Source organism: Pituophis catenifer, unplaced genomic scaffold (assembly GCF_029215685.1).
Source record: "Pituophis catenifer annectens isolate HBS135680 unplaced genomic scaffold, rPitCat1.0.hap2 SCAF_1, whole genome shotgun sequence".
Taxonomy (NCBI): domain Eukaryota; kingdom Metazoa; phylum Chordata; class Lepidosauria; order Squamata; family Colubridae; genus Pituophis; species Pituophis catenifer.
In genome coordinates this window covers 163,979,494-163,999,491 of record NW_027256881.1, presented here as the reverse complement: position 1 = coordinate 163,999,491, position 19,998 = coordinate 163,979,494, and the positions used below count along the sequence as shown (strand labels likewise).

General features: G+C 38.4%; 1 protein-coding gene across 1 annotated transcript in view; it reads right to left on the bottom strand.

The window, feature by feature from the left end:
• COL6A3 (collagen type VI alpha 3 chain) overlaps nt 1–19,998 on the bottom strand; it is a 107,373-nt gene that overhangs the window by 70,050 nt on the left and 17,325 nt on the right. The window contains 12 exon segments of the mRNA XM_070933159.1: nt 440–532; nt 2,214–2,359; nt 5,834–5,912; nt 6,654–7,000; nt 8,226–8,828; nt 11,751–12,350; nt 12,854–13,450; nt 14,498–14,683; nt 14,686–14,884; nt 14,887–15,080; nt 16,291–16,854; nt 19,035–19,631. Coding sequence (XP_070789260.1) covers nt 440–532; nt 2,214–2,359; nt 5,834–5,912; nt 6,654–7,000; nt 8,226–8,828; nt 11,751–12,350; nt 12,854–13,450; nt 14,498–14,683; nt 14,686–14,884; nt 14,887–15,080; nt 16,291–16,854; nt 19,035–19,631 — 4,205 coding nt within the window.

The following is a 19,998-nucleotide window of genomic DNA, read 5'->3' as shown; positions in this document are numbered from 1 at the left end:
ATATATAATTTGTTTATAGAGTTTCACCTACATAGCAAAGCCAACTATAGAGTTGCATTCTATTATTTAAATCTTTCATCAAGTACTGTCAAGCACAGGTGAAATGTGATACTGAGTATCAAAACTAACTCTAGAAACTCCAAATTCTGAACCAAAAGCTTTTGTTAAACAAGGTGCTGAAATGAAATTCATATCAATTTTAACACTAGAAATTTAAGTACATAAAATGGACATCATAGATAAAAACATGCTTTCTAGATAAGACATCATGAGTACAATATAGAGATCACTATACAAGAACTGCTGGGATCCAGAGAATCACTGCAAGTGAGTTCAAAACCTTGGGCATCTTTTGTATTTCTCCTTGGAATAGATCCACCTCATTCCCATACTATAGATGCCTTATTATAAACTGTAAAACCCATGTTAAACATCTCACCTTTGGTCCAACTGTGCCTGGAAATCCTCTGTCTCCCCGTTGTCCAGAACATTTGCATGGGACTCCACAACATGATCTTTCTGCAATATTGTCCTGAATAAAACAGACTACTAATTAAGTAAAAAATAGATCATTAAAATGCACATATGTGCACTTGATGTTGTCCACAGTTACATTTGTGCAATATTGAGCTTTAACTGAAATGATTCCTTGGAGAACGAAAAAAGTACTGAAAACAAGGAGGACAAACATTATTAATATAGTAATTGATCAGATGTTGAAAAACTAATACATTTCTCAAAGACAACAGTGCTAAAACAGACTGAAAGATAAATATATGAGCCAATTAAGGACTCCTCCACAAAGGAGGAGTGGAGTGGGCAGGGTAGGAGATCAAGAAGAGATGTTTTCTAGTTTTTCTGGTTATAAAGGAGACTGGGGAATGGATGGCAGTAGTTGTACTTTCATACTTGGAAGATTCTGTCAATGTAACTTTATAATAAAGTAGAATTTGCTCATCAGGCTGTGACACTTCTCTAGTTTATCGCAAATGGCCAATACCAATCTTTCAAGAATGGATACACCCTAATCTAGAATACATTGTGTGGGAAGATTGAGGGGAAAGTCAGGAATCCAAGAAACCTTAAACCAGTGGTGGATTGCTCCCGGTTCTGTCCGGTTCTTGCAAACTGGTAGTAAAAGCAGCGGGAGGCTCCGCCCACCTACCCATACATCATAATGGATGATCTGTGCATGCGCAGAAGCACGTGTGAGCGAAGCAAGCATATGCGCACGCTCCCGTTGCAAACCGGTAGTAAAGGTAAGTAGAACCCACCCCTGCCTTAAACCCCTGGAATATTTAGTGGGGCTGTGCATACTTCTGCTTGGAAGGGTCAAAGATCTTGCAGGGAACATGGAGATGCCAAGTAACTCCAAAGAATGCTTTCACTTTCAAATCTGAAATACTATGCAACCTTAGTATATAGTTAGATAAGTTGCAATCATGCTAACAAAACTATATCACAGAGCGCTCTTGCAGCATGAAAGATGGGAAATTGACATACAAATCAGAAAACTGCTGGTTCATATTTTACCCCTACCACAGTCTCATCAGGAAGCCTTTAGCAAGCTTCTCTCTTAACTTTAATATCCCTTTTCCTCAACTGTATTATAGAGTTAACAACAGTGATGTACTATACTGATTTGTAAGAATATAGAAAATGTCTCAGTTTTAATATGGGTCTAATTCAGGAATTTAGCAGACATTAGTCTGCTGTATAGTAACCTTCAAATTAGCTTTATTGATTGATCCATCTGGGATATTGATTTGGCACAGCAGTTTCCCAGTTCAATAACTCTGGACAAGGGATGAAATTTTCATCATGATTCATTTAAGGACAGCAACCACAAATAGCCTTTGCAATGCCCAGAAAGATGTGACAGGCCAGCAGAGACTGTTTAAACAGTATCTGGGTGGTAATCCATCAGGCCATTCACTAATATAGAAAATGTTATATGAGAAGAACAAATAACATGGCTTACATAAACCCCTTCCTCTTTGAGGGCAACTGCTTTGTAATTTTTTGCTTTTCCATCTCTGAAACTTCACAGAAGTTACATTTTTATGGACAAAATGTACATTACGTATCATAAAAACACCATGGTTACATATCTTCAAAAATGCAATATTGTTACATAATAGGTACTTGCAAATATATATCCATTAACATTTTTTAATGTCATTAAGAATAAAGTATAGACTTCAGTTATTTACCAATTGTTCTGTCACTTCAAAATCTAAATCCAGCTGATTCACTTGGAGAGGCCTATTATAAGTAAAGCCACGTCCAAATTCCAGTTTCATTGCTTCTTCAAAATTAGATACTCGGTCCAACGCAACAAGAATAAGAGCCTTGACACCTAGAGAACATTGGGGGGGGGGATCCATCTTGAATAATTGTTCATAATCCCTGAAGGATAATGTTTATCCTATAGAATTCTATCCTGTTATCTATCTGAGAAAGGATTAAATAAACTGGTTCTATTTAGCTTCTCTTTCCCCCTCAATTTCTCAATCTTAAATTTGTTTTATTCTATAATCTCCAAAAGGCCACCCTTTTAAAGCAGTCAACATTATTCTCTTAATGTATGCTTTTTAAAAAAGTAACTGAGTCTATATTACAGGTAGTCCTTGACTTACAACCATTTTTAATGACTGTTCAAAGTTACTAGAAACTTACAGTCATTGCAGCATTGTCCCAGGCTCATGTGATCAATTTTTGCGACCTTCTGACAAACAAAATCAATGGGAAAGCCAATTCACTTAACAACCATGTTATCAAATTAATAACTGCAGTGATTCACTTAACAACTGTGGTAAGAAAGGCTTTATTGCGAAGGTTGTTGAGAGCGTGGTGGCACATCAGCTCCCGTAGGCCTTGGATGAAACATTATATCTGGACCCGTGCCAGTCGGGTTTCAAGCCCGGGTACAGCACGGAGACGGCATTGGTCGCACTGGTGGATGATCTCTGGAGGGCTTGGGACAAGGGATATTCCTCTGTCCTGGTTCTATTAGATCTCTCGGCAGCTTTTGATACCATCAACCATGGTATCCTACTGCGACGCCTTGAGGGGTTGGGAGTGGGAGGCACTGTTCTATAGTGGTTCTCCTCCTACCTCTCTGGGCGTTTGCAAGCGGTGTTGGCGAGGGGACAGAGGTCTGCCTCAAGGCCCCTCACTTATGGGATCCCTCAGGGGTCAGTCCTCTCTCCCCTTCTGTTCAACATCTATATGAAGCCACTGGGGGAGATCATCCGTGGTTTTGGGGTGGGGTATCATCAGTATGCTGATGATACCCAACTTTTTATATCCACCCCAAATCAGCCCAGTGATGCCCTCAACGTGATGTCCTAGTGCCTGGAAGTGGTGTGGCTCTGGATGGGGAGGAACAGGCTTCAGCTCAACCCTGCCAAGTCGGAGTGGCTGTGGATACCGGCAACTCAGTTCCAAGGGAATATTCCATTGCTGGTTATAGGGGGTGAGGTGTTGCCCCCTGTTGATAGGGCGCGCAACTTAGGCGTCCTCCTGGATTCACGGCTGACTGTGGAAGATCATGTTACGACTGTGACCAGGGGGGTATTTGCCCAGATACGTCTGGTGTGCCAGTTGCGCCCCTACCTGGACCGTGATGCCCTACGCACAGTCACTCATGCGCTTGTCACCTCCCGGATCGACTACTGCAATGCTCTCTACATGGGGCTGCCCCTGAAGACCACTCAGAGGCTTCAGCTGGTGCAGAATGCAGCCGCGCGGGTAGTGATGGGAGTGTCCTGACACTCTCATGTTACACCTCTCCTGCAGGACCTGCATTGGCTACCAGTTGCCCTCCGGGTGAGATTCAAGGTGCTGATAATCACCTATAAAGCCCTACATGGCTTAGGCCTGGGGTATTTGGTGGACCATCTGCGGCCAGTGACAGCTCCCCATCGCCGGGTGCATTCCCACAGGGAGGGTCTCCTTGGGGTGCCATCGGCCAGGCAATGTCGGCTGGCGACCCCTAGGGAGTGGCCTTCTCTGTGGGCGCACCTACCCTGTGGAATCAGCTCCCCCTGGGGCTCCGGGTGCCCCCTGACTTTCGCTCTTTCCGCTGTGGCCTTAAAACATGGCTATTTCGCCTGGCCTGCTTGGACTGAAGGGGTTTTAGAGGGGATTTTAATGGTTTTTATAGTTTTATTGGGTATTTATTTTAAAAAAAATTGAACTTTGTGTGTTTTATTGTTGTGAGCCGCCCTGAGTCCTTTCAGAGATAGGGCGGCATATAAGTCCAAATAATAAATAAATAAATAAATAAATAAATAAATAAATAAATAAATAAATAAATAAATAAATAAATAAATAAGAAAGGTTGTAAAATGGGGGGAAATTCAATTAACAACTGTCTTGGTTAGCAATGGAAATTTTGAGCTCAATTGTGGTTGTAAGTCAAGGACTACCTATATATGTATTTTGGCAAATATTTTCTCCATTGTTAGATTGTACATCTGTGTATCCATGTACATCTTTTCCTAATACATTCATTTTTATCCATTGTTTTTATTGAAGAAACACATAAAATTTAGATTAGCCTGTAAGAATTAATAGATTTTGGAAAAAGATTTTTTTAAAAAATGTGCACTCACAACAATGTCTGGGTCTTTTGAAAATAAAGCATTTTACTCAATACTTCCTGAGATTACTATGTGACTCTATGTGACCATATGCTTATTCCAATGAAACTTAGTGGAAGAAGTCCCTACTCTTCTAGCCAAAGCTTCTTAAGAGTTAAAATAAGAATTCCATCCAACTTGTGAATTTCAAAATATGCAAACCTCTCTCCAGTTACCTGCACTCCCTATTTTATCCACCCATACCCCAAAAGAAGGAATGCCCTAGCTGAGTTTTGTTATTGCTATATTCATTCCATTATGGACCCACTGTAAAAATATTTGTTTAAGAGTACTACAGTTTAGGTAAACTGCACTACACATTAAAATGCACATCTTCATCTTTAACCTATATTAAGCCTTTGAATGAAGCCACAGACAAATATGGTGCCATTAATATATAGATGATGGCAGCCAATATTACATTTTGATTCAAATGTTTATTTCCAAGATTTGTCCTGTTTTGAAAAGAAACTGCACCAAATTACTAGTGCAATCTCAAATATTCCTAAAATGTAAAACAGTTTAGGAGTACATTCTTCTTGCTTCTATCTTCAGGAACAGTTTCCCATCTTACTCAACCATAGCAATGATCTTGGAGGTCTTTATAAATTGAGCATTTGATAGTATCAGGGATACCGCTTTTATATAGCAACATTCCATTATTCTGTACTTTTCTTTCACAGTCTGAGCCTACTTCTTACAACATCTTGGATTGAAAACCTAGTTCAGCAACAACAGCATTTGCTTGCCAAAAGAACAAGTAATTCAATAACCCCCCACCCACCCCATTCTTTATGTAGAAAGAAGAAATTTTGCAATGGTTTGGGGCTTCTTCAAGTGAGAAAAGAATGGAACATTCATTTTAAACTATCAAGAATATTTTAACAATGACATTATATCTTGTGGACATGTTAGTGATAAAACAACTGCAAAAGAAAAAAAATTACTTAGTTCTGTCAATGTTTATGAACATGGAAGGCTCTGGCCTTAATATTTCAATGAAAGGATAAAAAGCTAAAGAGTCATGTTGTATTAATGGTTGTAAACACTGGACATATGCTTTAGGGTTATTCTATATTCATTTATCTACAAGACTTGATCAGTGTGAATATATGTATGTAATCTCAGAAATCCCAACTAAAAGGAATTTTTATGTCAGTATGAAAATAAAGCTTTACAAAACATACCTTCTTTCTTTAGATTCGCTGATGCAGCTGCCAATGGTCCCATAGCACCATCAATACCATCAGTTAGGTGAATCACCACCTATTGAAAAAGAGCTTCATGTTAATAAAGATAAGTTGTGAAGTGCTCCTCAGTGAAAACATCAGCCAGTCACCGAGTTGATATCCAGGAATGGCCTGAGGCTCAGGACTCTTAGAAGTAGGCAATTAACACTTATACACTGCTGACACAATTACTTTTTGCAAGGCAACACACTAAGCCCAGTTCTTTAAATACACTTGCTGCAAATTATTATACAGTATATTCTTTCATACACCCTCCTCTCTTCTTCTGTGATTCCAGTAGATCAGTTCAGCTGGTTAATTTGACTGGTCTAGCCCTGCAGGTATAGACTCCTCAAAGTCACATACCATATAAGCACTTAAGCAACAAGCACTTAGACTTATATACCACTTCATAGTGCTTTACAGCCTTCTCTAAGTGGTTTACAGAGTCAGCCTATTGCCCCCAACAATCTGGGTCCTCATTTTATCCATCTCGGAAGGATGTAAGACTGAGTCAACCTCTGCCAAACTGCTGGCAGCTAGTGATCAGCAGAAGTAGCCTGCAATACTGCATTCTAACCACTGCGCTACCACAGCTCATTTGCATCAGTGTAGCCTAGATACTCACAACTATTTGTTTTACTTTCACTATTCCAGCAGGATATACATGTACACCACACAGCAATCACTGGGGCGGTGGGGAGGGTTCCGTAGAATAATATTTTGATGCCGCAAACTAATTTTGTTTTCCAAAAATGAAAATGGAGTCAACATTTACCTTTGTACTTCCAGTAGGAGCTGTTTTAAATTTATTCTGGTAAGACTTGAGGGTGTCTGCTGTGAGCACATATGGTCCATCATTTCGCAAGGCTTGGAACTTTTCAAACAACTCTGGCTGATACTCTGAGAAATCAAAGGCTTCTACAATTCCAGAGGAAGTCTGTGCCAGAAGTGCTACACGCACTGTGGGTGCCTGATTGGGAGTGCAGCTAATTTTCTGCATTTGACTGATCCTGTTCAGAATATCTTCAACTGTTGATTCCAGCATTCTTTGTACACTGAATATGTTTTGCCCTTGTACAGTATCTGAGACATCAAATCCAAGTATAACATCCAGATTGCAATCTAGAATAGAAAAAAATGGCAACCCTAACATACATAAAGTAAAGGGAAAGTGGCATGGTAGCTAGAGAACCAATTGTTAAATTGTACTGTGTAAAAAATATATATAAAAGTGATTTCTGGATTTCTAGTCAAGAATAACTGCTCTGTTTGCACTGTTCATTAATATCCAATAATACATTACTTGATTCAATATCCAAAACATCACACTATGATCAGCTTTCTATGAAAAACCAGACAGTCTGACCATTTTGAGTTATTTTTTCCCAAACTTGTATTAACACAGAACTTTGAGTGTTAATAAATAGCTATACTTAAGACTGGACTACATAACATACAGGTAGTCCTTGACTTACAACAATTTGTTTAGTGACTGTTGGAAGTTACAATGGCACTGAAAAAAGTTGTTTATAGTTGTTTTCATATTTACAACCATTGCAGCATCCCCATGGTCACATGATCAGAATTTGGTGCTTGGCAACTGGCACGTATTTATGACAGTTGCAGTGTCCTGAGGTCATGTGATTGCCTTTTGTGACCTTCTGACAAGCAAAGACAATGAAGAAGCCACATTTACTTAACAACCGTTATTAACTTAATAACTGCAGTGATTCACTTAACAACTGCAGCAATAAAGATTGTAAAATGGCATAAAACTTACTTAACTTGTCTTGCTTGGCAACATAAATTTTGGACTCAATTGTGATCATAAGTCAAGGACCAAGAAGAAGGGTCTTCTCTGTGTTGATTCCCTCGCTGTGGAACATCATCTCATAGAGAGAAGATTGCCCCCCATTTTGACATTCTTTCACAAGGCCCTGAAGATCTAGTTTTCACAACAAGCCTGGGAAACCAGAGTGGGATGGATCCCATCGAATCACTTTTTGATTGACTAATTGTTGTCCCCAGATGGTGGTTATTGTTTTTTATTTTTTTTATATTGGTTTTTATCTTTCTAAGCTACCTGGAGTCAGTGAGAGTGAGTTGGGTGGCCATCTAAATTTTCTTAAATACAAATAAGTAAAAATAAAAATACTACCTATACTTGCTATTATGAAATTGAATATTAAAATAAGAGAAACAAAAGCAAAAGATTGCTGCATATATAAATTACGGTACAGAATTGTATAAATCTCTAAATGTAAAATAAAGCAAAAAAAAAAAAAAAAACCAAAAAAACCCCCACAACAACCAACCAGAAACACAAATTGAATAAGATTTTCTTTACCTCTGGAGACTTCCACCACACCACGACATAATTGTTCTCTCATGACATCATTCAGAGTCACCAGAACAGCCTCATTGAGCTCTGAGAGGACTTGGGGAGTTGCAGCCCTAAAAGCTGTTGTGCTGTCACTGGAGAGCTTCGTAATTTCATTCAAGTCAATGTTTTTCACACCAACTGCAAAGACCTTGACACCCGACTGAGACAGCCCTAAGACTGCTGCCTCCCCATCGTCTTCTGGCTTGCCTGCTGTTACAATGACAGCAATCTGAGGGACATTCTGGTCTTTCCTGCTGCCAGCCTCCTTCACAAAATGTTTTGCTTGGATATGCTTGACACCTGCTCCTGTATTGGCAATTCTGCCTCCTTTGTAGACTATCTTCTTCACTGCTTCTAAGATATGCTCTTTGTCAGAGAAATCCTTCAGAAAGAATTCATCACTCACATCAGAGTTGTATTGTACTAAACCAACTTGAATCGAATCGCCTTCATCATAAATAGCATCAATTAAGTCATGTATAAATTCAACAACATTGGGGAAATTGTCTCTCCCAAAATTGATAGAGCTATCCAGCAAGAAGACAATATCACCTTGTTTTTTATCAACTAAAAGATTTAAAAGAAAAAACCAGGTATTAGTTCATTTTAAGGCATTTTGCTTTAATCAGTATTACTAAAAATGTGCATGATTTCTGTATTCACAGAATTCATCAAATATAACTATAATCATAATGTATTTTCTGAATAAGCACTTTCACAATGAATAGCACTTTTCCTCACTCTCAGCTTTTGGTGAATAAGCTAAAACTGCATTTCAAGGAACCAATTCTCTGCACTACCAGGAGAAAAGAACATAGCAATCTCCTATCATGCAAAATTTTCTTGAATCCCATTTTTAAAACATTATGTCAAGATGAGATGATCAAGTACATAAATTAAGTCCAGAGAAAGTAATATGCTACAGCAATTCAGGATCAGGCAGAGAAAAGGAAAAGAGCAATTTAGAGAAACATTTCTTGCCCCACTTAAAATAGACCAGGTAATTTACAAACAGGCTGGTAGACTAGTGCAATAAAAATAACCTGGTTTTGAATGTTAACAAAACAAAGGAGATCATTGTTAATTTTAAAAAGAGCCAGCATAGTCATACTCTATTTTGTATCAAGGCTGCAGCTTTAGAAATGGTCAATAGTATTAAGTATCTGGGGGTGCAGATAACTAACAATCTGACTTGGTCTCTTCATACGTTATCTTTAGTGAAGCGTGTAAATCAACATTTCCATTTCCTGTGTCAGATGAGGAGAGCATTACTTGGACTTCAGTAAGGCATTTGATAAAGTAGACTACAACCTATTACTTGATAAGATAGAAAAATGTGGGTTAGACAGCATCACCACCAAATGGATTCATAACTGGCTGACCAACCGCACTCAATGTGTAGTCCTCAATGGAACTATATCTACATGGAGGGAAGTATGCCATGGGGTACCCCAAGGCTCTGTTTTAAGCCCTGCACTCTTCAACATCTTCATCAATGATTTGGACAAGGGTGTATGTGGTTATATGCAAAATGGTTATCTTTTGAAAGCTGAATGCAACGAAGTATCATTTTAATGTATGTTGATTAGTGTACATTTAAAGTGACAATAAACTTTCTATTCGATTCTATTCTATTCTATTCTGTTCTGTTCTGTTCTGTTCTATTCTATATAAAGGATAAATTTTCCAAATTTTCAGATCTAGAATCCACATTCCATTTAAGGCAATAGATCAAATCCAGTTCTGAGGAAGTAAGCCTAGGAGCGACTTGCTATCCATAGATGGTATAGAAAGAAGAAGGAAGTAAAGTAGAGAGGAAAGGATTTGAGATTGTGGGGAAAGAGTTATTTTCTTTCCATTCTTATCCAGTGGAATGGCTGTCTGTTGTTGCATTATTAATAAATAAATGAAAGTTTTCATTTTAATAATTTTGCCTTCTGAAAAATTCCTTCCTTAAAAACTATTGCATCTATCTTAATTAAATAAACAGTCCAGTCCACCTTCCTAAGTACTGTACATGGATTTCAATTTCTGCAGACAAAACTGAAATATAACACGAGATGAAATTGGTGTATAGCCAAGGTGCAGATCCCCATTTGCTTGGCTCATCATCAGTGCAGGTCACCAACCTCTTTCTAACTGCAGGAACACGTGATGCTGTCCTCTTCCCTTCCTAGCCCATTGCAGATTTAGCCCTACCTATGTTTTCTAAATACAATTCAAAGCTATTTATTTCCCCAAGCAAAGCAGTCTTAAGATCCCCAGAGCATATGGTCTCTGGCACTTCATTCTATTCTAATACCAAGGCCCCTCCCCTCGAATGACTGGTCATTGCCCTAGGCAGCCATTTCAGCTTGAATTGCAGCACTGAATATGTTCTCCACCTTTTTCCTATAATCTTCAATTGATCCATCAGTTGCCCTCTCAAAGTTCAGGTTCCATTCAGCCCATCCATCATTTTGGCTTCTGCCCAGGCTGGGTGAAGCATGTTTCCTTACTTTTCTATCCTCTGCCCACAGTACTACAAAGATTCCCTTCCCCCTTTCTTTACTACCTTTTAAAACTTATTTAATTTTTAACACCTTTTATTTTAAAAGTTACTCCTTTATGTGTATGAAGCTGAACAATCAGTTCTTCCTTGTTAACAAAGCTTCCATGGACCAGTAAAGGGGCACATGAACAAAAGAACAACTCACTCACTATTGCTTTAATTATGGTAGCATGGGAGGATATAATGATACCATAAAAGAGAAAAAGAAAAAGAAAGGATTTTGTGTTGATGACAGAGGAAATAATATGGGAAGCAGGGATGAAGGTGTTTGTGTGGGCAAAAATCTGGGAAAGAAAAGAAAAGGAGCTCATTAGAAGAAAACAAACCATAAAAGGAAAAGGCAGGCAGAAGTAGACTCAGCTGCCCAATTGCCAAGCACCAAGGCTTGCCTTTCTGGTATGCATGAGAAGGGCCAGAAGCAGTAGTGTAACCAATCAGGTCATATAAGTAGCCAAAGGTAGACTGAGAACATTCTGGCCCTGTTGCCAACCCACTGAAATTTAGACCGGAAATTTTGAAGTTGGTTTGAGAGTCATCAGGAGCTATATCAGAAATAAGCAGTTTAGGCTGCAAGGCTGAATTACCCAAGAGGTCTAGATTTGTTGATTAGAGGTGGGTAATTTCATTCTACCTTGTTTACACAAAAGCAAGTTCTAAACTGAACCTCTAATTAAATATGCAAAAATGTACAATGTGAAAACTATATTGATCTTTGAATGTTATAAAGAAAATTGAATGCTATTTTCTTAACTTTGTCTTTTCATGCAATAGCTCTGTTGCAAACTGTCTATTTTTATTTAATTATTTATACAAAGCAGTGTGTTGACTCCAGCTATAGATACTATTGAAAGCAATTTTCATTTTCATACACCTATTTCTTTAAATCCCCCTGAATATTATTCTAACTCCACAGTTTTATTTAAAAATGAAAGACTGACCAGCAATAACCTCAGTAGGTAGTTCAGTTGGCACTTGTCTTGTCAAAAGTGTTGCAAAGATCCGTTTTTCTAATGCTGGGAGCTCAGTAAAATCTCTCACAATAAATGCAGTTTGAGGATTGCTGGTGATCCTTTGCAATTCCGCACTGTCTATTTGTCTTGTTCCAACTCCCAGAGTTCTAATCCCAGAGTTCTGCACCAGAATAGAAGGCCTGCTGATATCATCCTGGGATCTCCCTCCAAGCAAGAGGACTAACTGCTGGGGGACTCCATCTTCTCGCCTACTTCCTGCTGATCTGATAAAGAGAGTCTTCATGACATGGTCCAGAGCTTTCCCAACATTCAGGGGAGAACCGCCTTTGTGCCTTAAGCGTCGTATGGCTTGTAGCACACTCTCTTTGGCCGGATAGGCTTTTAAGTCGAACTCGGGAAACACTTCATTGCTAAATTGGACAACAGCAATTCTCACTCTACTTGGTTGGATATCTAGTTGCTGGACAATCCGGTAAATGAAATCACGAATGTGAGCAAGTCCATCTGGTCTGACATCATCAGAGCTGTCAACAAGGAAGACGATGTCCATTGCTTCACTGTCAATGTCTACAATGAGGAGTGGGGACAATGGGAAAACAGAATAAGACCAGTTTTTTTCTCACAGAAAGGAGATCATGTTTAATATGCAGCTTCAAGCCCTGGCTAGCTCCTGTCTCAGTGAAGAGAATCTGGGTTAGCAGCAGTAGACAATTTAAAGTCCTGTCAGTTGAGAGGTAAAGCTGGTCCAAAAGGACCAGTGGTCAAATGCAGAACTTACAATTTATCTTCCTCTGCTTTTTTAAAAAAAAATCAAAAACACCTCTTACAATTCTGTTTGGTGCTTTGGATCCCTGAAAATGTGGCAACCCTGGTTCCCAAGTGAGATGGTTGTCATCCTGATCCCAATAGAGAAATAAAACTTGGCTTGGGCCTAGAGAGATATTACAGCTCTGTCTTGCCAAATGCCAAAAATAAGGCTCCTCTCTGCTAGTCACTGCAACAAGGAAGCAGGAAAGATAGGGAGATGATGCGGAAATGTTCTATGCAGACAATCCTACAAATCATCTTACCTGGAGGGCGACTTGTATCAGCAATGATTTTTTTAATTTTCTGGGTAGTTAATGTTGTAAGAGGGGTTAACATTTTCTGTTCCAGACTAGGTAGATCTTGGTAAGTTGACACTTGAAATACATAATCACGACTAAGTGCTATTTTGGTCATTTCCTCAGGATCTACATTCTTTCCAATAGGAAGCGGAGCCACACCAATCTGTTTGATCTGGTGTACCGGGTTCTCTGTATCATCATGAGGTTGGTGGGAATAAAGAAGGATTAAAAACTGAGGTGCTCCTTCCTCTATGCGACTCCCAGATGGCCTTGTAAAGATATTCTTTGACACATATTCTAAGGCGGAACCAAGGTTCACTTGCCTCCCACCTCTGGGACTTAGTCTTCTCACTGCAGCTAGCACCTCCTCCTTGGTAGAATGTGCATTCAGCAAAAATTCAACTTTGGGATTATCACTGAATTGAATTACAGCTACTCGAGTAGCATCTGAACCCACATTCATATTGTTTACAAGCCGTTCGATAAATTCACGAATTGAAGGGAATTCAGAAATTGCAAACTGAGAGCCATCAATAAGGAAAACGACGTCTTTCTTTGTATCTGCTATAGAACAAAAAATGATATTAGATGACAGTCAAAATTATACTAGCAAATAAATTCAACATGGTTAAAGAAATTAATTAACTAATATTAACAGCCACACGGTACAAAATATTATTAAAAAGCTATAGAAAATAAACTCTGAAAAGTTGATTGGAAAATAGTGTTTCTGATTAAATTGATACATGATGTTTATAGATTTTACTTACCTTTTTCTATTGCCCATTTCTTCCATAAAATTCTCAGGGGGAGACATAGAGGGTACCCATATATACTATTTGCTTTACTAAGCTATGCAATTGTTGAAATATGTAATGTATGTTTATTACAATTGAATGTATTTAAAACATTTCCAGAGCATTTGTATCATAGAAACAAAGATACTGATTGAATAAAATATTAACAAAAATCTATGTGATGGCTTGAATCTTACACGTCTATATTTAGAAGAATAAATAATGGTTTGTGGTGATGTGCAACTCCTGTTAGCCTAGAATCCCTCTGAAATGGAATACCACATAGTATCAGCTATTCTACTGCTATATGCAGAAGACGATCATATTCAATATATAGAAGACTATCATCATTATAAAGGATATTTGCCTATTTTTCTATGTCAATATGCATGGGAAGTCGGGTCACTAGTAAAGTAACACAGAACAGCAATTGGGTGGATACCTGCCAGTTATCATTTTTCATAATGACCAGCACTGTTATCCTTTCTGGGCATTAGGGGAAGAAATAGTGATTGTATTTTTTTAAAAAAAGGAAAATTCTTTACTGGCCTTATTTATGGAAATGGGAGGCGGGGGATTGAGAAAAATAAAATCTTAAGAAATGTTCATAAAGATATCTTTTGGCTTTACTAATTATATGGTTCTAGAAATGTGATTGTCTCATTCAGAATTCTGAAGTGAGCAGGCTGTTGAAAATAGTGATTTTTGAAAAGCAGCAGCAATTAATTTTGGCCAGCCCATGTTCTTTATTTGCTTTGTTTATTTTAAGTCGCAAATTACAGTATAATAATAATTTTAAAATCCCCTGAGCCAAATGATGGAAAAATCAGCTCAGTGGCGAAAGCTTCTATTTTTGCGCTGGTCAGTTGGGTGACTCTGAAATGAGTTGCTGTATTCAGTTCACTAATACCAGAAACAAGGAGAGCAATTTCAGAAACAAAAGAATTTGTCTGCAGCTCAGTGACATCTGCATTTTCAATGCCAATGCTAAAAGGATCATCTTCAGATCCAAGGAAGCTTTTTTGACATCATCTCTTGTCTTTTTAGCTGACAGCAAAACCAAGAACTATGGGACACCTTCAGATATCCTGCTTCCAGGTGGGCTCAGGAACACATCCCTAACAAGTTAATTTAGGGCTTCCCCTGTGTTAAATGAAAAGCCCATAGGAGATAATCTCTGGGTGACCTTGATCATCTCAATCTTTTCACAGTGTATTCGTTCTGAAGGAACTCCAGGCTGATAGTATTACTGTGCTGGGCCACAGCAATCTGGACTTTATCAGGACCAATATCCAGATTATCAGCAATTCTTTGTACAAAAGTATTAAATTCTGTGGAACTACGTCTGGAGCCATATGAACCATCTATCAGAAATACATCATTCTTCTTCTGAACTTCAGATTCACAGATTCAGAAGGAAAAAATGAGATTCATCTTCACATCAACCATTTCTTAGAATGTGTTCATTTTTATATTTTAGTGAATTAACTTTGCTTGTTCTACTAACACAGTTAAAAAATTTGGGAAAACAACGAAAGAAAAGGCATCATAAAGGAACAATGACGTGAAACCCAAAGATGTTCATTTCAGAATTTGCTGATAGATGAGGAGCGTATGAGACCTACTAGTTTCTCAGAGGAATCTTCTGTTATTGAACGTAAAGTTTTGAAATAACATTGTGTCCTTCATAATACAACTGTTTTTTTTTTTGTTTTGTTTTTTTGATATTTTCAAATTTTCTTTTCTCAACTTTCTACATTGCATAGTCACTTCCCAATGACTATGTTCTGGACTGTTGCTTTCCTGATGTCATCTGCAGCAGGATCACAAAGAGGGTAGAGGTGGTACATTTCTACCCTGAAATACTTCCTAAGGAATGTTGCTTTTCCATTACTAGGGTCAGAGTAAAACAGTTTATTAACAAAGAGTCCTTGGAAGAGTTGGTAATGAGATTCCCTTTCCCCAAATAATTTTGTATTTCCACAGCCCTGACAAATAAATTGACACTAGATACAAGTTTCAGGGCTGAAAAATCTTTAATTTCTGAGACTCCTAGAGTCACTAGAATCTTTATTCACATTGGTTTTCGCTTCTTGCACTTGCACAACTGGGGTTTTTCTGTGATATTGTGAAGCCCTGATTAAATCTTCTATTATTATTTTAAGATGACATTATTAGGGGTTTCATGGGTGATGTATTTCTGTAGCAAAACATGTCCCTGGAAATTTCCCAGAATAAAATTCCTAAAAGGAGAACTAGCTAGCTTTTCCCATTCCAAGTTTATTGACCATGAAAAATGGTCCTGAACTTTGTTCTAAATTTGGGTTCAGCCCACAATGGTTTGTCAGTTTTCAGCTGAGGAATGTGTTTGCAATTTTGCCAAAGTGTATTGGTTTCAGAATTATATCTGATTGCCTATGTGTCACCTTCTGACTGGTTTTAGTAGGCTATAGAAAATCAGATCTTTCAAATGACTGAACATTTGTTTGATTGCAGTGGGGTAACCAATTAATCAAACCACCCCAATTAATCAGTCAGTCAGTCTGTCTGAATATTTTAAAAAATAATGAACATCAAGTGATAAATAAAAATAAAGAAATATACCTTGAGGTTTAAGTTCTATGGTTTTCAACAGATTGACTATTTCAGGTTGTATGTCTCCAATTTGAGAAAGGGTATTAACCTTTAGAATGAACTGAGGGGCATAAACTATCTTTTCTAATTCAACTGGATCCGAGGTCTTGGTTTGGATAACAAAAGTAATCACACCAGTTTGTTTCAGGGTATCAGCACTTTCATCCACAGTATCATCTGATCTCCCAGCCACAAGAAGAACCAGGAATTGTGGCACGCCTTCTTCAATCCTGCTCCCAGCATGTTTTACAAAGATGTCTTTTACAGCATAATCTAATGCAGCTCCAATGTTCAGTAGCCTTCCTCCTTTCATCCTCATCTTTCTCACTTTCTGAAGGATTTCTATCTTGGATGGGATGTCAAAGTTGAACTCCACATTTACATTGTCACTAAATTGTGCTACAGCTATTCGTACAGCATCTGGCCCCACATTCAGGTCAGAAATAATTTGGAACACAAACTCTCGAACAGCAGGAAACTGGCCAGCCACGTTCATTGAGCCATCAATCAAAAATAAAATATCAATCTTGTTTTCTAGAATGAAGTGAGGTAAAAATATTCAGTATGTATCATTTTATTACAGAATTTCTGTTTATTTAAGTGACAAGAAATCCAAATCACATTTTATTAGTAAGGAATATAATTTGACTCAGGTGATCGCTTTGGCACCTTTGATTACATCTTTGGTACAAGCTTCCACAATTGAAGAAAAAAATTGACATGGCATCAGAGGGAAATGTGGAACAGTGGGGAAATCTGAATCAGTTTACTACAGTTCGCTGGCTGCGCATGCATGCTGTGTGCCAAACGCGCACTGTGCGCACGCATGCACAGTGCCCACCACGCACCAAATGTGAGGTGCGCATGCGCATGCAGTGCACCCCAACAGGAGGAATGGGGTAAGTAGAACAGCACACCGGGGGAGGGGGGGTGATTAGCTGTGGCACGCGATCTTCGGAGCCTTTTTTTTTTACTTTTAAAAGCATTTTTTACAACCTATTCAAGTGAATAGGTTGTAAAAAATGCTTTTAAAAGGTAAAAAAGGCTCTGACGATCGTGCAGCACAGACGTGATCATTGGAGCCTTTTTAAAAACTTTTTTAAAGCATTTTTACCACTGGTTCCAGAGAACCAGTAGTAAAAAAATGCCTAAAAAGTTTTTTTAAAAAGTTCCGAAAATCAGCTGAGTGACGCATAACCTTCGGAATTTATTTTTTTTTTACTTTTTAAAGCACTTTTTACTACCGGTTCAGTGAACCAGTAACCTTTTTTACTATCAGTTCGGGCAAATCGGACCGAACCGGGAACATTTCACCCCTGCTGTGGAATCATAGAGTGATTTACAACTTTGGGGGAAATGAACTCTTGGCTCCTTAATTGAATTATGCATATTACATTTCTGGTGAGACTCATGATATAGGACAGCACATTACTCTACCACCTCTCCAATGCTTAAATAAGCCCCTTCACTAGTAGCCTGTTGTTTGCTTTTTATCAAGGAGGCTGTAATATAAAAATTTGGAACCTTTATCACCTTAAGTTTCAGAAGAAGGAATAAAGTTCTTCTCACAGTATTATATTAATACAAAAAAGAAATACCTATTCCATATAAATATACTTTGTTGTCCTTAATAAAAATATATACTGCTTTACTTGTTGGCATCTGGTCATTATCTACATTTTCCTAATGTATTTTAAGGAATAAGGTTTCCAGATACCAGTATTTCTAAGAACTGATTCATATATGCACATAATTGCCTTGATAGTAACATCAATAGGTAAATTTGCATTTGAAAATGAGGCATCACCACTTTACTACACTGAGCAATAGTATTCATTCTGCAAAGTTTTTCTTCTGAAAAATCATAATTGTTTTTGGCTCTTTTGCAGACAGGCTGCATAATATTTCACATTGGGACAAGGGACCATATTTTTAAGGGAATGATTTGAAATCTCTTGTTCTCTCGCTCTCTTAATATTTAAATCACCCTGAAAGCACTTGCACTATTCAGGACTTATCATAAAACTTCCACTTCAGAATATTTTTTTAATTTGTATGTCCACATATAAATCCAGAAGTGCTGAGTGGCAAGAAGTCTACATGGGAAGAGACCTGCAAGCAATGATCTTCCTAATATTCTGATAAGAAATGGAAATATTATTGGCATTCCTATATTTACAATTTAAGCTCCTCCTGTCATTTGCTCAAAAGGCTTGATTCTAAAATGGCTTAAGAAAAAACTTTCTGGACTGAGACATTTTGGTAATGGCATGTGAGATATTCAGTCTGGACAACAGGCTCTTGTGTTCTCCCACTGGACAATTCCCCTGCTGCTGGGCCTTCCCGCTTCTTTCTGCTAGGAAAATGTCGCCAATCACTCTCCCGCTTGTGGGGGTGTATGTGTATAATAACAGTAGTAAAAAGTATATGATGCTGGACCAGTGGGTGGTGTTTTTCAATTTCCTGGACCACAGTTGAAAATCAGGGACTGACCCAAAGTCATCCACTGTGCCGTCTGTGCCTAAAAGGCAGAGCAGAGCCTGGCTGTCCCACTCCTGACCCAGCACCATAGCCATGGCACTGCCTCTAGTTATTAATATAAAATATAAAATGTCAGATATAATAAGATATAATTAATAGCTCATAAAATTAGTATGCCACTCAAAACATATCTGCATGATAAAAGTCAATGTAATATGAAAAAATCAAATTACCTGTTGATGTGATCGTAATTTCTTCCACATCTCCACTAACATATGTTGTTAGTGGACTAATCATTTCCTGTGGTAAAGCTGGCAGAGAGCTGAATTCATCCTTAAAATATACTATTTGTGGATTAAATGCAATCTGCTGAAGTTCTGCTAGTTTGGCATTCCTAACCCCAACACAAAAGGTGAGCACTCTCGCACGAGCTAAGGCATTGGCGGCATCTTGGAAGGCATCAGCAGATGGCCCTGCCGCAAGGAAGACTAGCACTTGAGGGACATTCACATCTTTCCTGCTCCCACCTGCTTCAGTGAAGTGATTGGAACGCACAAAATCTAGTGCAGCTCCTGAATTCAGAATTGACCCCCCTTGCAGTCTCAACTGCCTCAGACGAGAAAGGACATCTGCCTTGGTTAGGAAGGAATTTAGGAAGAATTCTGTTTTGGGGTTCTCACTAAATTGTACCAGGCCGATTCGTACATCATCAATTCCAACATCAAGGGAATTAACTAGGTTCACAAGAAAGTCACGGACATATGGGAAGTTGGTATTTCCAACGTTGACTGATCCATCCAAAAGAAAGACGATATCTCTTTTGGTTACAACTGCAGTAGAGCACAGAAAATAACATGAGACTTCATAGAAAAACATACCAGTATTGGTCATGTGTGCATTTGCAACTGCGGTACACACATGTATACCTCATTCAAGAGACAACAAGACTGGACAGGACAGGACAGGACAGGACAGGACAGGACAGGACAAGGCAAGACATCACAGCCATGAAAAGAAGAAAAGAAGAACCGAGAGGAGTATCAAGAACCATCCACCGCGTGATTAATCAAAACACACCAACTACATTTTAAAATGTGATATTTCTCAGATTTCCATTTGCAAGTAATGACTGCTAGCTACGTGTGTGCATGTGGAACTATGTAAAGATTCTATTTCCCTGAATTCAGTGGACAATAC